General features: G+C 58.4%; 2 protein-coding genes across 4 annotated transcripts in view; one reads left to right on the top strand and one right to left on the bottom strand.

Moving 5' to 3' along the window:
- Window positions 1-545: 545 nt before the first annotated feature.
- HSBP1L1 (heat shock factor binding protein 1 like 1) lies at window positions 546-8,382 on the bottom strand. 2 transcript variants are annotated; one of them, XM_062201832.1, is made up of 4 exons: window positions 8,118-8,382; window positions 7,530-7,596; window positions 5,536-5,630; window positions 546-753 (listed from the first exon to the last, which is right to left on the bottom strand). In XM_062201832.1, exons 1-4 carry the CDS (start codon window positions 8,166-8,168, stop codon window positions 733-735), a joined length of 234 nt encoding a protein of 77 aa, XP_062057816.1. In that variant the 5' UTR covers window positions 8,169-8,382; the 3' UTR covers window positions 546-732. The 2 variants fall into 2 exon arrangements, with proteins under 2 accessions (XP_062057816.1, XP_062057815.1); XM_062201831.1 differs by having other exon boundaries at window positions 546-767; window positions 8,118-8,327.
- A 3,709-nt stretch (window positions 8,383-12,091) lies between these two features.
- Window positions 12,092-22,250, top strand: part of SLC66A2 (solute carrier family 66 member 2) — a 37,733-nt gene continuing 27,574 nt past the window's right edge. Inside the window, exons 1-2 of one of the 2 annotated variants that reach the window (XM_062201829.1) lie at window positions 12,092-12,471; window positions 17,297-17,430. In XM_062201829.1, coding sequence (XP_062057813.1) covers window positions 12,269-12,471; window positions 17,297-17,430 — 337 coding nt within the window. In that variant the 5' untranslated portion in view covers window positions 12,092-12,268. The remainder of the gene's footprint in view (window positions 12,472-17,296; window positions 17,431-22,250) is intronic. The other variant, XM_062201830.1, reaches the window with a different exon arrangement.

Raw genomic sequence — 22,250 nt, 5'->3', positions numbered from 1 at the left:
GGTGCCGGCTCCCGGCTGTGTAACTTTAAATAATGACTATTAAAGTAGGAGTGTTTATACAGAAGAAAAATCTCCTATTTTATGGAAGCATTCTGATGTCTTCATTTTTAAATTTTTTATTTAAAAAAATTTACATTTTTGGGACTGGCGCTGTGGCATAGTGGGCTACGCCTCCACTCTCCACTTGCAGTGCCGGCATCCCATATGGGCGCCAGTTCAAGTTCCGGCTGCTCCACTTCTGATCCAGCTCTCTGCTATTTCCTGAGACAGTAGTGAAGATGGCCCAAGTCCCTGGGCTCCTGCACCCATGTGGGAGACCCAGAAGAAGCCCCTGGCTCCTGGCTTCGGATTGGCCCAGCTCTGGCTGTTGCAGCCATTTGGGGAGTGAACCAGCAGATGGAAGACCTCTCTCTCTCTCTCTCTCTCTCTAACTCTGCCTTTCAAATAAATAAATGTTTAAAAAAAAAAACAAAACCGTGGTGGCCCTGTTGCTGACAAGGCTGGCTCGCTGTCCTGAGCGCACAAAGACCACTCTGACCCTGAACTGGGGAGAAGAAAGGCTGTATTTGCAGGGCCGAGCAGCAGAGGGGAGGGCTGGGAACAAGGGCTGCCGTGGGAGTGCTGTCCAGGCGAGCTCTGAGCCGACGGTGAGCTTGAGGCAGGCTGGCTCAGCTCCGGGTCCTCAGTCCACAGGCTGGGGTTTCTCTCTGTGCTCCCTGGGCACCAGCACGACTAAGTTCCCGAGCAATTCTCCTGAGAAATCAGAACTTTAAAAATAGGATGGTACTGTGTGGCCAGCACCCCTTGGCAAAGCACAGGGCAGGGAGGATTTGGGGAGAGGAGCAGGGGCAGTGGGCGGCCCTTGGATGGCAGCGTCCTTTCTCAGATGCGTTTGGCTAAATGAAGTTGGCATCAGCCATGCTTGTGACCCAAAGCAAGGTGCAGATGATTATCGGGTAACTGCTCGTGTGGGCAACAGCTTCAGTGCCCAGAGAAGAGCTGACCTTAGCTCCAACAGCTTGAATTATTACAACCAAGCAGAGAATATTACTAGGCAACCCCTAGTTAAAAGTATATGAAATTTTCAAGTGGAAAAAATTATGATATGAAAAGAGAACAGGATATTAGATTATAGGAAAAGCAGCCAACCACGTGACAATGTATGCACAGGAAAATACCGACAGTGCTGTATTGGTGGTAGAATCACCGGTCATTTGAGTTTAGTGTGAAGAGAATGATCTTTATTACACGCAAATACTGTTCTAAAATGAGGGCTGTAACTGGGCACCCCATTAAAAAAAAAAGATTTATTTGAAAGGCAGAGCAGAGGAGGGGGGGAGCAGGGGAGACAAAAGGAGGGAGATGGGGAGGGGAGAGGGGGGAGGGGGAGGGGAGGGGGGGAGAGAGAGATCTTCCATCACTAGATGGCTGCAATGGCCAGGCTTGAGCCGGCTGAAGCCAGAAACCTACAACTCCTTCCAGGTCTCCCCATGGGTGCAGGGCCCAAGCACTTGGGCCATCAGCAGCTGTGTTCCCAGGAGCATTAGCAGGGAGCTGGATCAGAACTGGAGCAGCTGAGACTCAAAAGGTACTCTGATGGGGGTGCTAGTGTCACAAGGGGCGTCCTGACTGCCGCACTACAATGTCAGACCCCCAAGCCCTGTTTTTATTTTCTTTTTAAGATTTATTTATTTATTTGAAAGTTGGAGCTTCATAGAGAGAGGAGAGGCAGAGGCAGAGAGAGGTCTTCCATCCGCTGGTTCACTCCCCAACTGGCCGTAACAGCCAGAGCTGCATCGATCCCAAGCCAGGAGCCAGGGGCTTCCTCCAAGTCTCCCGTACGGGTACAGGGGCCTAAGGACCTGGGCCATCTTCCACTGCTTTCCCAGGCCACAACAGAGAGCTGGATAGGAAGTGGAGCAGCCGGGACCAGAACCAGCACCCATATGGGATGCCAGCACTGCAGGCAGCGGCCTTACCTGTTAAAGCCACAGCACCAGCCCCCAACACTGTTTTTAGATGATAACAGATTTATTTTACTTTGGCTTGGAGACAGGTGAATTGAATATCATTTGAAAGATTTTCAATCATTTAATCTACCAAATGAGGTTAAATCTGGCCCCTGTGCTTTTCTTTAGTATTCTACCAGGCAGAGCGGGCTGGGGTAACCTCCTTGGGAGGAGAAAAACATTACACTCAAAGATAAGATGAAGAAAAGGGGCAGGCACTGTGGCGTAGCAGGTAAAGCTGCCGCCTGCAGTGCCGGCATCCCATGTGGGCGCCGGTTCGAGACCCGGCTGCTCCACTTCCAGTTCAGCTCTCTGCTATAGCTTAGGAAAGCAGTGGTTGATAGCCCAAGTCCTTGGGCCCCTGCACCCACATGGGAGACCCGGAAGAAGCTCCGGGCTTCTGGCTTTGGATCGGCTCAGCTACGGCCATTGCAGCCAGTCGGAGAGAACCGGTGGATGGAAGACCTCTCTGCCTCTCCTTCTCTCTCTGAATAACTCTGACTTCCAAATAAAGAAATCTTAAAAAAAAAAAAAAAAAAAAAAAGACATTCCTCCAGTACTGTTTCCTTGTTTGTTAGTTTGGTGTAATTTGGTTTGGTTTAGGGCTTTGGGTCATTTTCAGAGTGAAGCAGTGGCCGCCAGTGTCTGTTTGGAATGGGCAAATTACAGGTCCTCCAGAGAGTCCGTGGAGAGCCTCTCTCAGTGAGGCACTGGACACTGGCCTGAGACGCCACTTGGGACTCTTGCCTCCCATGTGGGAGTGCCTGGGTCTGAGCTCTGCTCCCCACTCCAGCCTCCTGCTGATGCACACCCGGGAGGCACTGATAGCCCTGCCCCCACCTGGGAGACCCAGATGAAATTTTGGGCGCCTTCCTTTGGCTTAGCCCAGCCCCAGCCATTGCAGGCATTTGGGGTGTGAACCAGCAGCTGGGGGAATCTCCCTCCCTTTCTCTTTGTGTGTCTCTCTCTCCCTTTCAAATGAATGAAAATAAATATATATGTATATATCTCTTAAAAATGAAGGGTTTGGTTTAAAAAATGAAGCATCTGCCTTTGGAAAACCCCTATGTCTTTATAAAAAAGATCTGCAGAGCTGGGAGTTGTGGCACAGTGGGTTGAGCTGCTGTTTGCCGTGTACATGTCCCATACGGGAGCGCGCCTCTGCTTGCTAGGCCACCTGGGCAGCAGGTGACGGCTCAAGTACTTGGGCCCCTGATACACACATGGGAGACTCTAATGAGTTCCTGGTTATTGGCTTTGACGTGACCCAGCCTGGCTGTGGAGGGCATTTGGAAAGTGAGCCTGCGGATGGAAGGTCTGTCTGTGTGTTGCCCTCCCTTTAAAATAAAGGACACATACAAGCACACACACAGCCTCCCCACTGCATCACAGTGCTGGCTCCTTGGTGGGATTTTTAATTTGAAATATGCAGCTGGTGTGAGTCCAATCTCACAGCAGAAATTCCTGGAGCACCCCCATGCCCCCTGCCGTGCTGAGCTCTGGGGCTTCTTGTCCCGGTCCTTGTTAAGCTGTCCAGGGCTCAAGAGACCTGAGTTTTGAGGTGCAGGGAGGTTTGGCCCTTCTGAGACCACAGGGCCAGAAGACCCAGGTCTGTAGGACCTGGGCAGGCAGAGCTCAGTAAAGATTCCAGTCTATCAAAAATGTCAGAGCCCCCCAACCAGCGGCGCCTGTGTATCGGGACAGCGCCTTTTCCGTACCAGAACACCAGCCTGTTTCCAGGTCAACTAGGAGAAATACAGAGAGTTTTCTGGCTGACCTAGGACAACAGCTGTAAAAAAAAAAAAAAAAAAAAAAAAAAGGCATTCAATTTGTGCCAGTAAAATATGGCCTTATTTAGACCGTTATTGGGCTGGCATTGTGGTGTAGTGGGTTAAGCCACTGCCTGCAACATTGTATATAGACACGGCTTGTGTCCTGGCTGCTCCTCTTCCCATCCAGCTCCCTGCTAATGCACCTGGGAAAACAGTAGAAGATGGCCCAAGTGCTTGTGCCCCTGCACCCACATGGGAGACCTGGAGGAAGCTCCTGGCTCCTGCTTGGTCCAGTCCTGCTCATTGTGGCCATTTGGGAATAAACCAGTAGATAAAAGCTCTCCCTATAACTCTGCCTTTCAAATAAATAAATATTTTTAAAAGTATTATGTCAATAATATACATACATATTTTAATAAAATAAAGTTTATATGTTACGTGGACAGGAAGTCCAGTCTGAGATGTGAAACTAAGAATTTATTTTACTTTTAAGACTCTGTGTCAACTTCCATTGGAAATGGAAACAGAAGCAGAATGTTTCCAGTGCAGAGGGCCCTGTGCTTTATCTCAACAGAACCTAGTAACACTCTGCGCCCTGTAACTTGCCACTCATGTTCTGACTGAAGACAGTGGGGGCCTCTGCCTGCAGCGCCGGCATCCCACATGGGCACCAGTTCAAGTCCTGGCTGCTCCACTTCTGACCCAGCTCCCTGTTAATGGCCTGGGAAAGCAGCTAAAGATGGCTCAAATGCTTGGGGACCTAGATGGCACCCATGTTGGGGACCTAGATGAAGCCCCTGGCTCCTGGGTTGGGTCTGGTCCAGCTCTGGTTATTGCATCCATTTGGAGATGGAATATCCCTTTCCCTCTGTCTGTAACTCTACCTTTCAAATAAATACAATAAATCTTAAAAAAAAAAAAAAGGTGAGGTCAGTGTTGGGGTACAGCAGGTGAGCCACCTCCTGCAACACCAGCATCCCACTTTAGTGCTGGTTCAAGTCCCAGCTGCTCTACTTCCAAGTGGGACTGGGCCAGGCCCATCTAGGGAGTTGAGACCATTTTAGGGAGTGAACCAAGATGGAAGACCTCCTTCCCTCCTTCTCTAACTCTGCCTTTCAAATAATAAATAAATATTTTTTAAAATAAATCTTTGAAACAAAAAGATTAGAGGTGAAAAATACTCTCTATGAAATGCAATGTTCAAATAATATTGGCTTCTATTTAAAATGTGTGCATTTAAGAAATTGTGACCGGCCAGCACCGTGGCTTAACAGGCTAATCCTCCGCCTTGCGGCACCGGCACACCAGGTTCTAGTCCCGGTTGGGGCGCCGGATTCTATCCCGGTTGCCCCTCTTCCAGGCCAGCTCTCTGCTGTGGCCCAGGAAGGCAGTGGAGGATGTCCCAAGTGCTTGGGCCCGGCACCCACATGGGAGACCAGGAGAAGCACCTGGCTCCTGGCTTCGGATCAGCGCGGTGCGCCGGCCGCAACGGCCATTGGAGGGTAAATCAATGGCAAAAAGGAAGACCTTTCTCTCTGTCTCTCTCACTATCCACTCTGCCTCTCAAAAAAAAAAAAAAAAAAAAAAAAGAAAAGAAATTATGACCAAGATATTTTAGTTGGTCTATTTAGAAAGGAGCATTTTAAAAATGCATTAGAGACAGTAATTTCCCTAGTGAACAATCAGGGATTATATTTTCAAGATGAAAGCAAGCGGAAGATGTGAAGGGTAAAGTTTCCTAACCGTGGCCTCACCATTTGTTCTTTGCCGGAGTTTTCAATCCCAGCCTGCACCATCAAGTCCGTTACGTTCTTCTGTAGGTCCTCGATGCGATGCCCCATTTCTTCCAGTAGGAGGTTAGAGAGAACTGCGACATGGAGTGCAGTGAGCAGAGACCCCGCTCCAGCTGAACGTCCCCCTCACAGACACAGACGCGCACGCCAGCAGACGCCACAGCTGACACAGGAGTCCAGGGCAGGGCCCACGTCGGGGCTGTTGGCTGCTGCCCCGAGTCCACAGTGTGCTCTGACCTTTGAACCCAAGTTCCATTTTGGAAACTCGGCTCTCCTGGCTTGGGGATATGATGTTGGTATGTTTTTGCCAGATTCTGAGTGTATAAATAAAATGGAAATGACCTCTTTCTTTCTTTCTTTCTTTCTTTTTTTTTTTTTTTTGGCCAGGCAGAGTTAGACAGTGAGAGAGAGAGACAGAGAGAAAGGTCTTCCTTCCATTGGTTCATCCCCCTAATGGCCACCACGGCCGGCGCTACGCCGATCTGAGTACTTCCTCCCGGTCTCCCATGCGGGTGCAGAGCCCAAGGACCTGGGCCATCCTCTACTGCCCTCCCAGGCCACAGCAGAGAGCTGGACTGGAAGAGGAGCAACCGGGACAGAATCCGTCGCCCTGACCGGGACTAGAACACAGGATGCCAGTGCCTCAGGTGGAGGATTAGTGAAGTGAGAGCCGGCCAGAAATGACCTCTTTCTAAAACAAATTCTTCTGGGGCCTGCACTGTGGTGTAGTAGGTAAAGCCGCCGCCTGCAGTGCTGGCATCCCATGTGGGTGCCGGTTCAAGTTCCAGCTGCTCCTCTTCCCATCCCTTGCACCTACGTGGGAGACCCGGAAAAATCTCTTGGCTCCTGGCGTGGGATGGGTGCAAATCTGGCTGTTGCGGCCAGTCAGGGAGTGAACCAGTGGTTGGAAGACCTCTCTCTCTCTCTGCCTCTCCTTCTCTCTCTGTGTAACTCCTACTTCCAAATAAATACATAAATCTATTTTTTTTTAAAAAAACTTTTCTAAGATCTAATCTTACCCTGTTTGAGAATAATTTTATCCTGGGGAAGCCATGTACAACATAAAAACTGCAGGTGAATGGCTCCCTCTGCAAGTGCTTCATGCCCAGTTTTTAAGGCAGGCAGCCGATGTGTAAAGGAAGCTCAGACTGGAGAGTGTTGGGCAGATATTGAGGGAACAAGGACGTAAGCCTCGGCCATTCTTGCTCATTGCCCAGGACAGATAAACACTGGAATGCATTCTTTGTCCCTGAATCTCAGCTGGGTCTCACACCCCATTGCCTTCACACCCCACCCCCCACGGCCACCTGAAAGACCAGTTGCTGGAACACTTGAAAGGCCAGTTCCAGACATTCCCCTCTGCCTGCTGCCCCCCACCCTCACCCCCATCCCTAGCCCTCCCAAAATATAAAAAGGCCCAGCCCCTGCGGGTCAGGGCCACCTGTCCTGTCATTGTGTACGTGCACAGCTGGTCACCCACCACAATTTTATTTTCTCTGAATAAATTCGGTCTGGCTGTAAATTTGTACACTGCCTCCTCTCTATTCCGTGCCTCTTTTCCTAACATTTTGGTGCCCCGTGTGAGGAGGCACCAGTCTGCAACTCTTTTCCTAACAGATACTGCCCTTATCTGTGCTCAAACTAGAGGCCAACATTCTATTCTAACTCGGATTCCCTGTCCCTAAGACAAAACAGGGAGCAGCTGAAGTTAGAGCACAGCATGGGAGGCCCCGGCAGGGGTTCTGAGGCTCCACACCGTCCAGCCACAGCGCAGGGGAAGCCCACCGGGGAATGTGCCCTGTGCTGCCGGCCAGGCAGGAAGTACACAGAAGCTTCTGCAGCATCTGGAGGCTGCTCAGAGCCCAAGAGACAACGCCACTAACACCAGGCAACAAGACCGTCCACCTGTCACAGCTCGCAGCCTCACAGTGCTGGCTGATGGCAGCAAAGGATATCCCTGAGGGTCAGAGTTGCAGTCAGAGCTTGAAAATGCTCTTGAAGTTGCTGAAACAGATTTTCTGCCTGGAAAAAAAGAAAAAAAAAAAGAGCCACAAGACAACCAAACGTAATATTGATCCTTGGTGCAGTGCATCTGAGATGTTCCGGGCCAGCCCTGTCGTATTTCCTGTGTTGATCTTGGACATTCCGAATCACAGGGAACAGAAAACCTTTCCAACAGATACTGCTAGAACAGTAAAATGGCTAACTGCAGATGATGGCCTTGGCTCATCTGCAGATGAGCGAGACCGCCCCCCCCCCCCAGCAGTCCAGGGGGGACCCTGCGTTCTGGGGCTGCTGGGCAGGCTTGGGGGGGAGACCTCCCACCACACCGCCCCAGACTGCCTCCTAGGCTGGCCTTAGGTCATATGGGGCAGCACCTGCCCGGCTGGAATTGGTTGGTTTCACTTTCACAGGAAAACAAATCTCCAAGGAAGACTTTTACAGCTTTTAGCCCCCCTGCGGCTTGTTTCCTGGGACTGGAACCTGCTTGGGGGGTGGGGGTGGGGAGGTGGGGAGGAAGGGGGGAAGACAGACACACTCACCGCATCCTGCAGGGTGTCTAAGCCGGAGGTTTCCGGTCCCCGTGTGTCCATGGGGGCCTGGGGTCGGTCACTGGTCTTGGCGACACCTGCGGCGGCACCTGCCCAGGTGCGCTCCCAGAAGCGATCTTCCTTGTTGTGGCCAGCTTGGGCGGGGCCGGGCCAGCCTGCTGGTGCAGCTGCGCGGTGCAACGTCCTGACCCGGAGCCTCCCCTGGCCACACGGAGAGCCCGGGCTCACCACCGCCCCTGCGGCACCCTCCCCCTCCCGCCTCTGGTCTTCCCGTCTGTAAGGAGGGCACCGGTGACGGCCCAGGCAGTTTGGCTCAGCCCAGCCACCCACACACTGCCCAGACTCGCTCCGCGGCCCCGGGAGCCAAGGACGCTGTCACCTCGCGCTGCGGCCGGCGCTGCCGTGAGAACGCGCGCTAGCGGCAGGTGTCCGGCTCTGCCGGCCTGAAGGCACCGCTGCCCGCTTCCAGACCCGAGCATGGCTGCTGGGTGACTTCGTTTCATTGACCTCTGGGCCACGCCGCTATCCCCAGAGCCCAGCCTGGCGACAGCACACGCAGACGCCCCCACGTCGTCCGGCACCCGGCAAATGCGGACCCAACCACCTGCGGATCCGCCCTGCACCCATCCTGCGGGGAGGCCCAGACCACAGCCGCTTCGGTGTCAGGGACCCGCAAAGGCGGACACAGCGCCGGCACGCACGGGGCGAAGGCGGGCTGGAGGCCCCTTGGCCCCTCGGCCCCTTGGCCCCGCAGCCACCGCGCCGCCCACGTATTTCCCGCGTGTCCTCTGGCCCAGGACGCACGTGGCTGCGGCTGCGGCTGCGCACTGAGCGGCACCGGGAGGCGCGTGAAGCCGGCGGTGGCCGCTTGTACAGCGCGGCCGTCTGCCCGTTGTGTCCCTTAGGTGTCTCCGGAGCGTGGGCTGGCCCGGGCGGCCCAAGGCGGGGTGGTCAGGCCTGGGCCGACCACGGGAGCAGGGAGCGGGGAGGCACCGGGCAAGCCGGGCTGTGGCTGCGTCACCCCCAGGGGCTTCTGTCAGAACCACTGGTGTCAAGGGCCAGACTCACAAACAGAATCGCGGGACATTACTCAGGAGCCCGAGGGAGGGGGCCTGGCTTCAGTCCCTGCCTGGAGACGGCAGCCTGTCCACCAGCCCGCAGGCACACGGCAGCCAGGCCGTCTTCCTTCCCTTGGGAACGTTCTGGAACCTCCACCCTTCTCTGAGAGCACCCAGCCCCAGGCTTCAGTCCAGGGGAAGCTCATGGCAGGACCCTGGTCCTCTGCTGACTGCCCGGTCAGTGGTTTCCGGAGGCCGTGGGGCTCCAGGCTGCCCCTGGCTGGCATCTCACCCTGTCCACGGAGGCCTCCAGTTCTGGACCCCTCAGTTCCACAGATACAGAGCATGGTGACAGGCTCGGAGGGACACAGGAGAGCACGGAGCACCCTCCCTCCCACCAGAGGCCCCGGAAGCAGGCTGACGCTGGCACCTGCACACTCGCCCCCAAGGTGCACGACACCCAGGGTGCTCGTCTCTCACCTGTGTGTGCCTCTTCCCACTAGGCCACCTCGTCCTGCATGTGATCATTTTCAGTTCAAGCCTTCATAGCCCGACCAGGAGCAGTTGCTCCATGGGTGTGGGTTGTGCACACCAGTGCTGGCCCTGTGACCCCGGGGGGTGTGGGTTGTGCACAGCGGTCCTGGCCCTGTGACCCCGGGGGTGTGGGTTGTGCACAGCGGTCCTGGCCCTGTGACCCCGGGGGTGTGGGTGGTGCACAGCGGTCCTGGCCCTGTGACCCCGGGGGTGTGGGTGGTGCACAGCGGTCCTGGCCCTGTGACCTCAGGGGTGTGGGTCATGCACGGTGCCTCTGGATGCTGTGGAATGCAAGGCCCCTGGCCAGGGGAGGAGCTCAGCAGGCCCTGTGGAAGCTGGGGTCAGCCCTCTGCACAGACATCCCCTGAGGACCTCAGGCCCAGGACCACCCTCCGGAAGCACAGCTTCAGGAAACCTGGTGGGGTCTAGGAATGGAGTGGGGGTCCAGGACCCTACATTGGGTCAGGTAAGAGGCTGGGGGGCCGTATGGTGGGGCTCCCAGGAGTAACCTCCAGCAAGAACCAGCAGGACGAGAGGCTGCAGCCCAAGAGAGTTCAGGAGGATTCTGGAAGGGGAGTGCCTGTGGGGTGGCCCAGCCCCCACTTCTGCCGAGGGCAGCAGCCCCTCCCCAGCAGGGGCAGTTAGGGTTCTGTGTGCATCCGGCTGGTTCACACAGCCCACAGAATGGGCCCATCCAGAGAGGGAAGCAGCTCAGGGTCTGCGAGGCCAGGGGTCTGTGGGGCGTGGAGAGGACTGGTTCCATGCTGGGATGAGAATGTTCTGGAACTAGGTGGAAAAGGTGCGCACACAACACTCTGACTGCTGTTTCTCCAGAAAGTCCGTGGAGAATGGAATTAAAAGATGTTTATTTTGGTGCAAGAAATTTGTTCATTCAAAGGGTCCTCAAAATGTTCACAGAAAACACATAGTATGAAAAACTGTGGATTTCAAGTTTTCTTGCATGAAATAAAGTTAACTTACAGTTCTTCTCAATGTTTGTTTTTTGTTTTTTGGTTTTTTTAAGATTTTTTTAGTTGAGAGGCAGAGTTACAGAGAGTGACCATCCCTGGGTCACCCCTCAGATGGTCACAACAGCCAGGGCTGGGCCAGGCCGGAGCCAGGAGCTTCTTCCGGTCTCCCATGCGGGTGCAGGGGCCCAGGCACTTGCACCACCTTCCGCTGCTTCCTCAGGCCATAGCAGGGAGCTGGACCTACGCCACAGCGCCGGCCCCTCAATGAACTGCGCTGAGCTCACTCTGAAGTGGCTGCTTTTGCCGAGTGCGAGTGTCATCCCCAGCCACTCCCCAGGCAAGGGTGCACCGCGCCCGCCACGCCTCTCACCGGGGAGGGGGCCGCCCAGGGAGGCGGGCAGGGTCCGCGGATTTCCCACAAAACCAGGCAGACCCGGGAGAAGGGGACGCGACTCCAGGAAGAGGCTGGCCGGCCAGTGTGGCCCTCCTGCCCCCAGCCCGCCCGTGCCAAGGGCTGGGAGCCAAACCTGCGGGTCTGCGGCCCCCGGGCCAGGAGACAAACCCAGACACTCCCAGTGGGCACTGGAGGCGCGGCTTAGCCAAGAGAACCACCCATCGGGACAGTCCAAGCCGCTCTGCGTGCTCGCCTCCGGGCACAGGGCGGGGTCTCCCTGCGGACGCCGGGGACGCTCCGGGGACGCCCTCTCCCGCCAGGGCCCAGGGTCCCCCGGCCCCGTGAGGTGCGACAGCTGCCGACGCGGCCACCTGGAACACGCGTGCCTGCGTGCTCTAGGACCCAGCGGAGCACCCGCCGGTCCGGCGTGGGCGGGGCTCCGGCAATTGTGACGTCACTCGGGGCGGGGCCCGGGCGCGGACGGCCGGGCGGAGGCGCAGGACGATGGGCGCGCGGTAAGGGCCGCGGGGGCCAAGCAGAGCCGGGGGCCGGGGGTCAGGGCCCGAGCGGGGTTCGCGGGCGCGGACCTCGGCGCCTCGCGTTCCCGGCCCGGGCCAAGCCCCGCTGTACCGAAATTCCCCGGGCCCTTGTCCGCGCCCCGCCCCCGGCCCGAGCACCCTCCCCCCGGCCGTGTCCGCGCCGTGCGCCCCGCCCCTGGCCCGCTTAGCCTCCCCCGGCCGTGTCCGCGCCGTGCGCCCCGCCCCTGGCCCGCGTAGCCTCCCCCGGCCGTGTCCGCGCCGTGCGCCCCGCCCCCGGCCCGAGCACCCTCCCCCCGGCCGTGTCCGCGCCGTGCGCCCCGCCCCTGGCCCGCGTAGCCTCCCCTGGCCGTGTCCGCGCCGTGCGCCCCGCCCCTGGCCCGCTTAGCCTCCCCCGGCCGTGTCCGCGCCGTGCGCTCCGCCCCCGGCCCGCGTAGCCTCCCCCGGCCGTGTCCGCGCCGTGCGCCCCGCCCCCGGCCCGCGTAGCCTCCCCCGGCCGTGTCCGCGCCGTGCGCCCCTCCCCTGGCCCGCGTAGCCTCCCCCGGGGTGTCCGCGCCCGCGCCGTGCGCCCCGCGCCCGCCAGGCCCGATTCGGAGCGCGCAGGTGGCGGCGCCATGTGGAGGTGACGTCGCGCGCGGCTCGGCCGGGGATGGAAGGGGAGAGCCTGGCCTGGCTGCTGGTCCCGCTGCACAGCCTGGTGTCGTGGGGCGCGGCCGGGGCCATGGTCTTCGGCGGGGTGGTGCCCTACATCCCGCAGTACCGGCACATCCGCAGGACGCAGAGCGCCGACGGCTTCTCCACCTACGTTTGCCTGGTGCTGCTGGTGGCAAACATTCTCCGGATCCTGTTCTGGTGAGCGGGGCGCGGGCTCGTCGGGCTCGGGGCGGCCGGGGGCGAGAGCCGGCCTGGCACAGGGGGGCTGGGCAGAGCCTCCCCGGGGCGACCGCGGGGGCCTGCCCGTGTGCGCTTCTCCGCGGGCGCCGCCGGTCCCCTCGCTTGGTTTCCGGTGGTGGGGCGAGGACACCGCGCCTGAGTCAGCGGAGGGGTCGCCTGGTGACGCCCGGCCGCCCCGCGCCTGCCTGCCCGCGGAGGAGGTCGGACGCGTGGGGGGACGCTCGCCTGCGCTCTGTTCCTCTCTGGCCAGCTTCCTCCTGTCGTCGTGTGCGTTCAGCCGAGGACACGGAAATTAATCCTAGCGTTAACGAGCGCACGGCCGGGAGGGTGAGCTTTCCAAGCGGATGGGAGAGGTCTCCTGGTTGCAGCCTGGGGTCGGAGAACTCCGGGTTTCTTCCTGGGGGCGGTCCCCAGGCTCTGCCCTGGACGTCTTGGTCACTGGTAACCCGGGACTGTTCTCACTTGGGGAGACAAAGCACGCCCCTTTTGGCGTGAACTTGGGCACCCCGAGTTCCCGTGCGTTGCTTTGCCCCGCTTGCTCCCCCAGCAGACTGCGGGGTGGGAGTTTCTGTTTGACAAAAACTTTAAAGTTGAAAAGCCGCGTTTGCATTTTCCCTTCCTCCTCCCTTCCCTTTGGCGTCAGGTGGCGGTTCCTGCTGCGTGGCAGTGGCCAGGTGCTAGAGGGGCCTTGAGTAACCCTGGGGGGAGGGCAGCGAGCCCTAAGCAAGGCCTGTTTACCTGGGGCGGGGCGGGGCGGGGCGTGCTCGGCGAAGCGAGGTGGGTCCCTAACCGTGGTCCTGTCTGAGTGGGGACCACCTGGCCTGGCCCAGGTCCGGGTTCAGACTGACGTGTTGTGCTCTGGTCTTTGGGGCTGTGGAATGAATGTCCTCCAGAGCTGCCCAAGGCTGCCTTACCAGACAAGAAGAAAGTTCACTTAGAGGCCCCGCCCAGCCTGCTTTGACTTTCAAAATTGTTGAAAGAAAATGAAATACTGAACGTACTTCCAGTGTCTGCCTTTGGGGGGGGGGTCAGAAATCAGACAGCTTCTGGGTTCCTCCCGTTGCTGCCTCTGGGCAGACCTGGGCACTGGATGCAGGAGCTGGGCTGGGACTGTGGCCTTGGGGGCTCTGAGCACTGCCTACAGGCAGTATCTTCCAGAGAACCAACACCCTGAGCCGCCCTGGGCCACTCCGAACACACAGGGCCCTGACTGCACAAGACTGTGGCATAAAGCAGCGTGGGTGGAGGGCAGAGATGCTGGGCCTTCCTGAGGGGTCTCTCCAGCCACCAAACACAATACCAAATGCACACAATCTCATATGAGCACACACATGTATGTTACATGTGTGGGCATTCGCTACAGCCATCACACACAGTGCGTGCGCACAACCCACATGCGCTCACACTCATGTAAACCATACTGCATGCCCACACATAAGTACCCACGTACATGTTGCATGGGCACACGGCACAGCTACACACACAGCGTGTAACCACAACCCATGTGCTTGCACACCACATCCATGTGCATACAGGGTGGGTGGGCTGGGGTCGAGGAGGGAGAGTGCCCCTCCCTCCCAGTGAGCTGGGAGCTGGGTGGTTTCCCATCCCATGCTGGCTGGGACGCAAGCTCATGATGTGGGAGCAGTAGGAAGTTGGTTTAGGATTGCTGGACTGGAAGTCACAAGCCCCACATGTAATTCTCTGTCAGTGCACCTGCTTCACCTGGGACCTAAGCGGGGCCACCATGAGAGCAGGGCAGTTGAGCTCCGCATGGAGCTTGTGGAGGTGCTGAGAGATTCCCGTGTGGCTTCACACCTGGAAAGGGCCCACCCACACAGAGGCCACACCTGGGCGTGCCTCTCTCTCCCTCTCCCTCTCCCCCACCTCCCCCCCAGACCACAGCTGTACAGCTGGAGGGGCTGCTAGGTGTTCTGTCTCCCCTTCCCACTCCTGCCCTGTGTGGGGCAACCAATGCGTGTGTGTACGCTCTCACATTTTCACCTTCTAAATTAACTTTATCGTTGTTTGCACTTTTTTGTGTGTCAGCACTTAGAATATGTATCTTTGTACAAGAGCATGAAGTAAAAATAATTAAAACCTCCTCACCCGGGTCACTCAGAGCTGCAGACCCTTGGGGAAGCATCTTGCCCCTGGGGTGCGGCTCTGCAGGGCTCCTGCCTCGCAGGAAGGGACTGAGTGGACGGTGGACCCAGGGGTTCTGAACCCTGTGTGATCGCGTTTGGACAAGGCTGGCGACTGTGGTGTCGGAGGCTGGGAGAGGGCCTGTGATCCTTGTAGCTGATGTTTGCAGGCTGTGCCGATATGGGGGAGAAGGGGAGAGAGGCCGGGCTGCGCATGGGTGGTGAGGCACCCTCACCTGCGGGGCTCTCCAGTCCTGGCTGCTGCGGCCTGTGTGCAGGCTGCAGGTGCCAGGTGTGAGAAACTCGTCAGGTGGTGATGTATCACTGTCGAGGTTGACAGCCGCTGTGTTGTACAGGCGAGTGCACACCTATCTCCCACTGGAGCCTCTCTCTGTGACATGAAGCCGGGTGTGTTCTCAGACGTGATCAGTTGCCGTCCCTGGGTGGTGTCTTTCCTCTGGGCAAGCATGAGGCCCCTGGGGCTGGCGCTATCCTGTCCTGTGTCGGAGGGGCGTGTGCACCCACATCCCGGCAGTGAGGAGCAAGAGTGCTCTCCTGACAGCCTTGGGGGCTCTGATTGTTGTTCAAGGAAAAAAAGCTGAAACCAGCTCAGTAGGTAAAGAAATGGCAACTTCCTCTTTTAATTGGCCTTCAGAAATTACTGCTGCGGTTAAGCCTGTCCCTGTGTGTGACCTTGGGAAACTGAGCTTTCTCAAGCCGTGTCTTGATCCTGGAGTTGCCAAAGCTCACCTCTGGGCCTCTCGCCTCCTGTCGTACGGCTCCTCCTTCCCCCAGATGGGCTCACGGAGATTGAGTGTCTGGGGTGTGGTGCAAACCGTCATTGTCCCTTCCCTGTGGTTTTTGTAATTGCTGGTAGTGGCCTGTCCCAGAGATGTCCTCATTGTCAGAAGGGACGCAGGGGTGAGGGGGGCGGGGGGCCCGGGGCCACCCACGTCCTTGTGCTGCCGGCCCCATGCGGCCCTCATGTTCCCCGGCGCCGTCTGCCTGGAAGTGGCTGTGGGCTCGGCTCTGGGTCCTATGACTGCTGCAGGTGTGATGGGTGATGAGTTACAGGTGAGGGCCTGGGACAGTGTGGCGGCTGAGACCCCGGGACGGGTGCGAATGCCCGCTGCGCCCTGGCCTGGGCCTCTGCCGCAAGCCCTGGGGTCACAGCTGCATCTTCCCGGCAGGCGTTCGCTCCGCCCAGGCTGGTGCCTCAGCTTCTTCCCGGCTTCCTCTTGGAAGCTTTGCTGGGAGGGGCTCCGAGGAGGCCGCAGGGCCCTGCTGGAACGTCCTGGGCTCAGCTGTCTGCTTGCCTGGGCCCTGGCTTTGCGTCCACCTGCATGAGATGACTTTCTTAGCCTTCCCGCCAGCTCCCTCGCTTCTGTGCCTGGGGCAGCTGCTGTCTGCAGGATCCAGGAACTCCCAGGGGACCGTGCTGGGGCAGGGGCTCAGCCCCAGGAGCCAGTTAGGGGCCAGCGTGCCGGTCCGCCCTGGCTCTGCACCCCAAAGGGAATTTCTCATTCCTTCTTGCTGTGAGACACCCCCCCCACCTGGCAGCTGCCCCATCCAGGCAGCTCCTTCTCTGCTGGGCACCGCCGGGTGGGCACTTCTCCATGGAAGACACCCCAGGAGCTGCGGCGGTGCCGTCCAGCCCAGAGGCCCTCCAGGGGACGACAGTTTGTTCTGACAGGGACTGGGGGGCTGGCTCGTGGCAATGCTGGAGCGGCCCAGCCTGCAGGGTCTTGCCCACAGCTTCCTGCGCCGTCTGGGCCTCGGTTCCTGGAACGTTTTGGCACAGTTCCTTCCCTGGGCCAGGCTCCTGGCTTGGGGGCTCGGCAGGGCTGGGCGGGCCCGGGGCTTCTCCGACTCTGCCCCGCTGCCACTCAGGAACTCCCAGCTAGAGGTGGGGGAGGGGCCCCTGCTGCTTGTGTCCTGTGGTTTTGAGATTTGGGGAGATAGTCTGCTAAGTGGACTCCTAACTTCAGGTGTTGGCAACCAGTGCAAATCGTGGAAATAACTTTACGACCAGAGAAACCCTGAGCTGCTTCTCCAGGGCTCTTCCAGGATGGCAGACTGGGGTGCGGGTTGTGCCTGGAAGGACACACGGCCAGACCTCTTCTGGGAGGTGGACGCTGTGGGCCTCCGGGTCCTGCTGGGATGGGAGTGTGGTTCTCCAGAGGCTGGTGGGCAGGTGGTGGGGTGCTCAGCACTGGGGAACGAAAGTGAGCAGGGAGACACTGAGGGGTGAGCAGGGAGACCTGGGAGCCTGTGTGGGGCCAGGGACCTTGAGCCCCTCAGCTGCCGTCTCTTCTTTGGGAGGGGTGGTAATTTGTGGCAGGAGCCAGTGGTGCTGTGCACTAACTGGGCGTCGTGCCTGGTGGGTGGCTGGGCCTGCACGGGCAGGGCCTCGGACATCTGAGCTGGGTTCTGGATGGGCGTCCTGAGGCTGGGGTGATTCCTGGGGAGGGAGGTTGTGGCATTTGGTGTCCGGACCCTTCCCGGCTGAGGGTCCTGGGTTCTGCTGTCTGGGGTCTCACGGCCTCTCCCCACCCTGGCCCATCCCACACTGGGTCCAGGAGACCAGCGGCCGGTGCTGGGCTGCCCTTCCTGACCTGCGGCTTCTCGCCCCCACCCAGGTTCGGACGGCGTTTTGAGTCTCCCCTCCTGTGGCAAAGCATCATCATGATCTTGACCATGCTGCTGATGTTGAAACTCTGTACTGAAGTCCGCGTGGCGAACGAGCTGAACATCAAACGCCGCTCCTTTGCAGGTTGGTGATTAACGCTGTTGGAAATGAAAGTCAGCTTTTCCAGTTACTGCGTAACAGGCAAGCTTGTCTCCTGCCCACTGGTGAGACAGAAGCCACGCTACCTGGTGCTGTCCGAGCGGCTCTCCTTCGCCCACACGGTGCTGTTTTCTGTCCCGGGAGCCGCGTTTCCAGTGTGTTAAGTGACTGCGAGGAAACATTTTCTCTCTGGGACCGAGGTGCGGTGGCGCTGGTCTCTGCCTCCTCGCTGTGGTCTCAGTTCCTCCCTCAGAGCGGGGCCCAGCAGACAGCGCTCACCTTCATGGGCTGAGATCTCTCCCGTACCTTGTCCCGTGTACATCCAGAGTCACACTTTCATGGGCTTCCTTGAGAACACACACAGGGTCTGCATGGCCTGTGCTGTGTGGCTGGCAGGCCCAACGACACGCTTAGCACATGCTTAGAACACACATAGGATCTGCAGCTGCTGTGGCTGGCAGGACCGACTGCATGCTTAGAACATACAGGGTCTGCATGCCCTGTGCTGCTGTGGCTAGCAGGACCAACTATACTCTTAGCACATGGTTAGCACATGCCTCTCCTTGACTTCTGGTGGCTCAGAAAAGACAAAGTAACTCTTTTTGCGAGAGCTACTCCCAACCTGGCGTTCTGTGTGCTGTCCCGGGTGCAGAGGGGTAGAGCTCTCCATCAGACCTCTGGCCACGGCAGTCTTGGCCCTCGCCCTGGCCACGGGCCTGTGTGTGCGGGTGCACTGCTGTTGAGGGAGGCCTTGCCCCAGGCCGTCCTCGCTGTGGGGCTGCCGGGGAGCGGGAAGCCTGGCAGGTGCTCCGTGCCGCGGTGCTAGCCTCAGTTCCGCCCCGGAGAGGAGCGTTCCTTCCTTCCCGTGCACCCCCTCCGCGTGTGCTTGTAGAAAGCGGGTTGGCCTCTGGCTCTGGCGGCAGGCTGCGCCAGGTGGGGTCGTTTAGCCGTGCAGGTGACTGCCGGGCCCGCTGGCTGCTGGCTTCGTTCTCCCCTTCTCCTCCCATCCTGTTCTCCTCCATGAGTGTCTGTTCTCTGGCTGTGATTTGGGTTTGAAATTACACCAGGCTGGTGCCGATGACACCGCTGACCCTGCCTGGAAGCCGCGTGTGTGAGGGTGGAGCTGTGGTTTTACGTTTCTGCTCAGGGCGCCCTGGGCATCGGGGCATCGGTTGGTGTCTCTCCTGCCCTGGGGCTGCCAGCGGGAGACCAGCTTTTGCACCCCTGTCTGAGAGAGCTGTGGGCTCTGGTTTGTGGGACTACAGGGCGGGCACCTCTGGGCCTGCGCACACCGTCCCCTCCGTGTGGACTTCTAACAGCAGGCACGGGGAGCCGGTGCCCACCCAGACGTGTGCCAGCGCCTCCGTCAGGGTCGGTGCACGGCAGAGCCGAATCCACCTCGTCCTTTCTCGGCAGAAGCCTGTGGCTCCACGGAAGCCCACACAGGAGTGGTTCTGCTCTGTCAAGGCAGACTGAGTGGGATCTGGGTCTCTGACGGGGCCTCGCTCTGGTGGGCAGGATAACAGCGCCTGGGTGTCCACACCCAGGCCTGTGGCAGAGGGACTGTGCAGATGTGCTTGGGGCTGGGTTGTTTGGATGGGGGGACGGCCCGTGAGTCCCCCATGAGCCTCCACGGCTCAGGTGCCCGCCAGCCCCCATCCAGACCCCGTGTGACTTGGACCGTCTGCACTTTGCATGTCTGAGTCTGACTCAGCCGCGTGGGCCGTTCCTCCTGTGTAAACGCAGGCCCTGGCACGTTCCTAAGGTCGCTGAGATGAAACGTGGGGTTTGTTTCCCCTCAGCTGTCGGCGGTGGGGAGGGTGTGAGGGAACCAGAAATTCCGGCTGGAAGCTCTGGGTTTGCTGTGGCCGTGGAGATGCTGTGTTGCCAGGGAGGCGGCTGGCGTCTCTCCCTGCGTGGCTCCCAGCCTCACCCACGCCCCTGGCAAACTGACCGCAAACATAAAGACGCTCCGGGTTCTCTTTGGATGCTCAAATGAGAAAACGAAACATCTCGATGTTTTCCAGTTGTCTTTGTAGGGATTTTCAAATGGAAGGTCACCAGTTCAGTTTGAAAGTTAATATTGGGGCTGGCGCCTTGGCACAGCTAATCCTTTGCCTGTGGCGCCGGCATCCCATATGGGCGCTGGTTCTAGTCCCGGCTGTTCTTCTTCCAATCCAGCTCTCTGCTGTGGCCTGGGAAGGTGTGGTCTTCCTGCACCTTCGTGGGAGACCAGGAAGAAGCACCTGGCTCCTGGCTTCGGATTGGCGCAGCTCTGGCTGTTGTGGCCATTTGGGGAGTAAACCACTGGATGGAAGACCTCCCTCTCCCTCTCCCTCGCCCTCGCCCTCGCCCTCGCCCTCGCCCTCTCCGCCTCTCACTGTATGTAACTCTACCTGTCAAATAAATAAATAAATAAAAATCTTTTTAAAAAGTTAATATTAAAGAAACACAAATGGCATTGGAGAAATACAGGTGACTTAAAACTTAAATATGGTTTGTCATCTGATTATAAAGATCTGTGTGTGCCCGTGTAGATGCTGTGGGGAAGACAGCGGGATTTAAAGTAAAAGCAGAATAGTGGGGCAGGCACTATGGCACAGTAGGTTAACCCTCCACCTGCAGTGCTGGCATCCCATATGGGCGCTGGTTCTAGTCCTGGCTGTTCCACTTCCAATCCAGCTCTCTGCTGTGGCCTGAAATAGAAGATGGCCCAAATGCTTGGGCCCTCTTGTGTGGGAGACCTGGAAGAAGCTCCTGGCTTCTGGCTTCAGATTGGCCCAGCTCTGGCCATTGTGGCCAGTTGGGGAGTGAACCAGCAGATGGAAGATCTCTCTCTCTGTCTCTCCCCTTCACTGTCTGTAACTCTACCTCTCAAATAGATAAATAAAATCTTAAAAAGGCAGAATAGCTTCCCGCTTTCAGGGGTGACCATTTTAATATTTTGGGGTTATTTCCCAAGGTTTTCTGTCTGTCTTTACCATCAGTCTCCTATGACAAAATGTGCATAAGATTCAAAATTAGAATCCAGCTTTTAGAAAACCTCATTCACTGAGGCTATCCAGCCCTTGTGCCAGTGCGCATGGGTGGGGCTGGGGTCTCCTGCGTACCCAGCCCCCAACCCCGGGACTGCTCAGGCCCTGGGCGGGCATGGAGAGTAGACCAGGGAAGCCCTGAGTAGTTGTATCGCGTCTGCTTCCTGCAGCGTGGAGCACACCCCAGACGTGAGTCTGTCTGCCAATGGTTCAGAGTGCGTGTGGGGCCTCCATGCACTCATGGCAAATGTGGACCGTGAAAACCTAGGCATAGGTTCCTGCTTATCTCTCAGTTCCATTGTCCTGTGGCCTTCTGAGTGCCCCTCACATCTCTAAAGCATGAGGACCTAGGAGCACAGGCAGGGGGCCGGGCCTGGGCATGCAGTGCAGGTGCCCACGTGCTACCCAGAGTTCAAGCTCTGCCTCCTCCTGACCCCGGCTTCCTGGGGTGCAGACCCTGGGAGGCAGCGGGAATGGCGAGGTCGTGGGGTTCCTGCTACTCACACGAGAGACCTGGGCTGAGCTCCTGGCTCCTGTGGGCATTTGGAGGGTGGCCCAGCAAGTGGGAGCCGTCTGTCTGTCTCTCTGCCTCTCATGGCGGACACACACACGAACCAAGAAACCAGTCACCCAGAGATGCGAGCAGTTTGTATTCTCAGCTACGCAGTTTGTGTCAGTGTCTGGTTCTCTGTTTTCTAGTTTTTCTGGCTACTGTGTCTCCTTGGATCTGGGCAGACACATGTGGCACTGCTGGCTGAGGTGTATTTGTTTAGTTTTGGTTTTAACCTGTGGATTCTCCCTTGACTCCTTCTGAGTTGTGTGATGCTGGCTGCACCAACCTGCTGGAAACACAGTTTTTCCTAAGCCAGGCTGCTGGCTGTGGGCTGCACTGCCACAGGAGCAGGGATGCTCTGCGTAAGGCCCTGGGGGAGCCCTCAGGCTGGGCGCCCAGTGCCCTGTGCGCTGTCTTTATGTCTGTGGTGGATCCTTGGTCTCCAGGTCTGACCAGATCCCGTGTGGCTGCCTGCCCGTTGGCAAATGCTTGGTTCCAGACCTGATCCCATATGGCTCTCTCTGCCGTGGCAGATCCCCAGACTCAGGCCTGATCCCGGGTGGCTGTATCTGCCCATGGCAGATCTTGGGCCTGATCAGATCCCGTGTGGCTCTCTCTGCCCAAGGTGGATCCTCGGTCCCAGGCCTGATCCTGGGTGGCTGTCTCTGCCCGTGGCAGATCCTCAGATCCAGGCCTGATCCCGGGTGGCTGTCTCTGCCCGTGGCAGATCCTCAGACCCAGGCCTGATCCTGGGTGGCTGTCTCTGCCCGTGGCGGATCCTTGGTCCCAGGCCTGATCCCAGGTGGCTGTCTCTGCATGGCGGATCCTCGGTCCCAGGCCTGATCCTGGGTGGCTGTCTCTGCCCATGGCAGATCCTCAGACCCAGGCCTGATCCCGGGTGGCTGTCTCTGCCCGTGGCGGATCCTTGGTCCCAGGCCTGATCCCGGGTGGCTCTCTCTGCCCATGGCGGATCCTCGGTCCCAGGCCTGATCCTGGGTGGCTGTCTCTGCCCATGGCAGATCCTCAGATCCAGGCCTGATCCCAGGTGGTTGTCTCTGCCCATGGCGGATCCTCGGTCCCAGGCCTGATCCTGGGTGGCTGTCTCTGCCCGTGGCAGATCCTCAGATCCAGGCCTGATCGTGGGTGGCTGTCTCTGCCCATGGTGGATCCTCGGTCCCAGGCCTGATCCCGGGTGGCTGTCTCTGCCCGTGGCAGAT

The sequence above is a fragment of the Lepus europaeus genome, chromosome 9 (genome assembly GCF_033115175.1).
Source record: "Lepus europaeus isolate LE1 chromosome 9, mLepTim1.pri, whole genome shotgun sequence".
NCBI lineage: Eukaryota > Metazoa > Chordata > Mammalia > Lagomorpha > Leporidae > Lepus > Lepus europaeus.
Note: the sequence above shows the minus strand (reverse complement) of the source record. Positions and strands in the feature narration are given on the sequence as shown.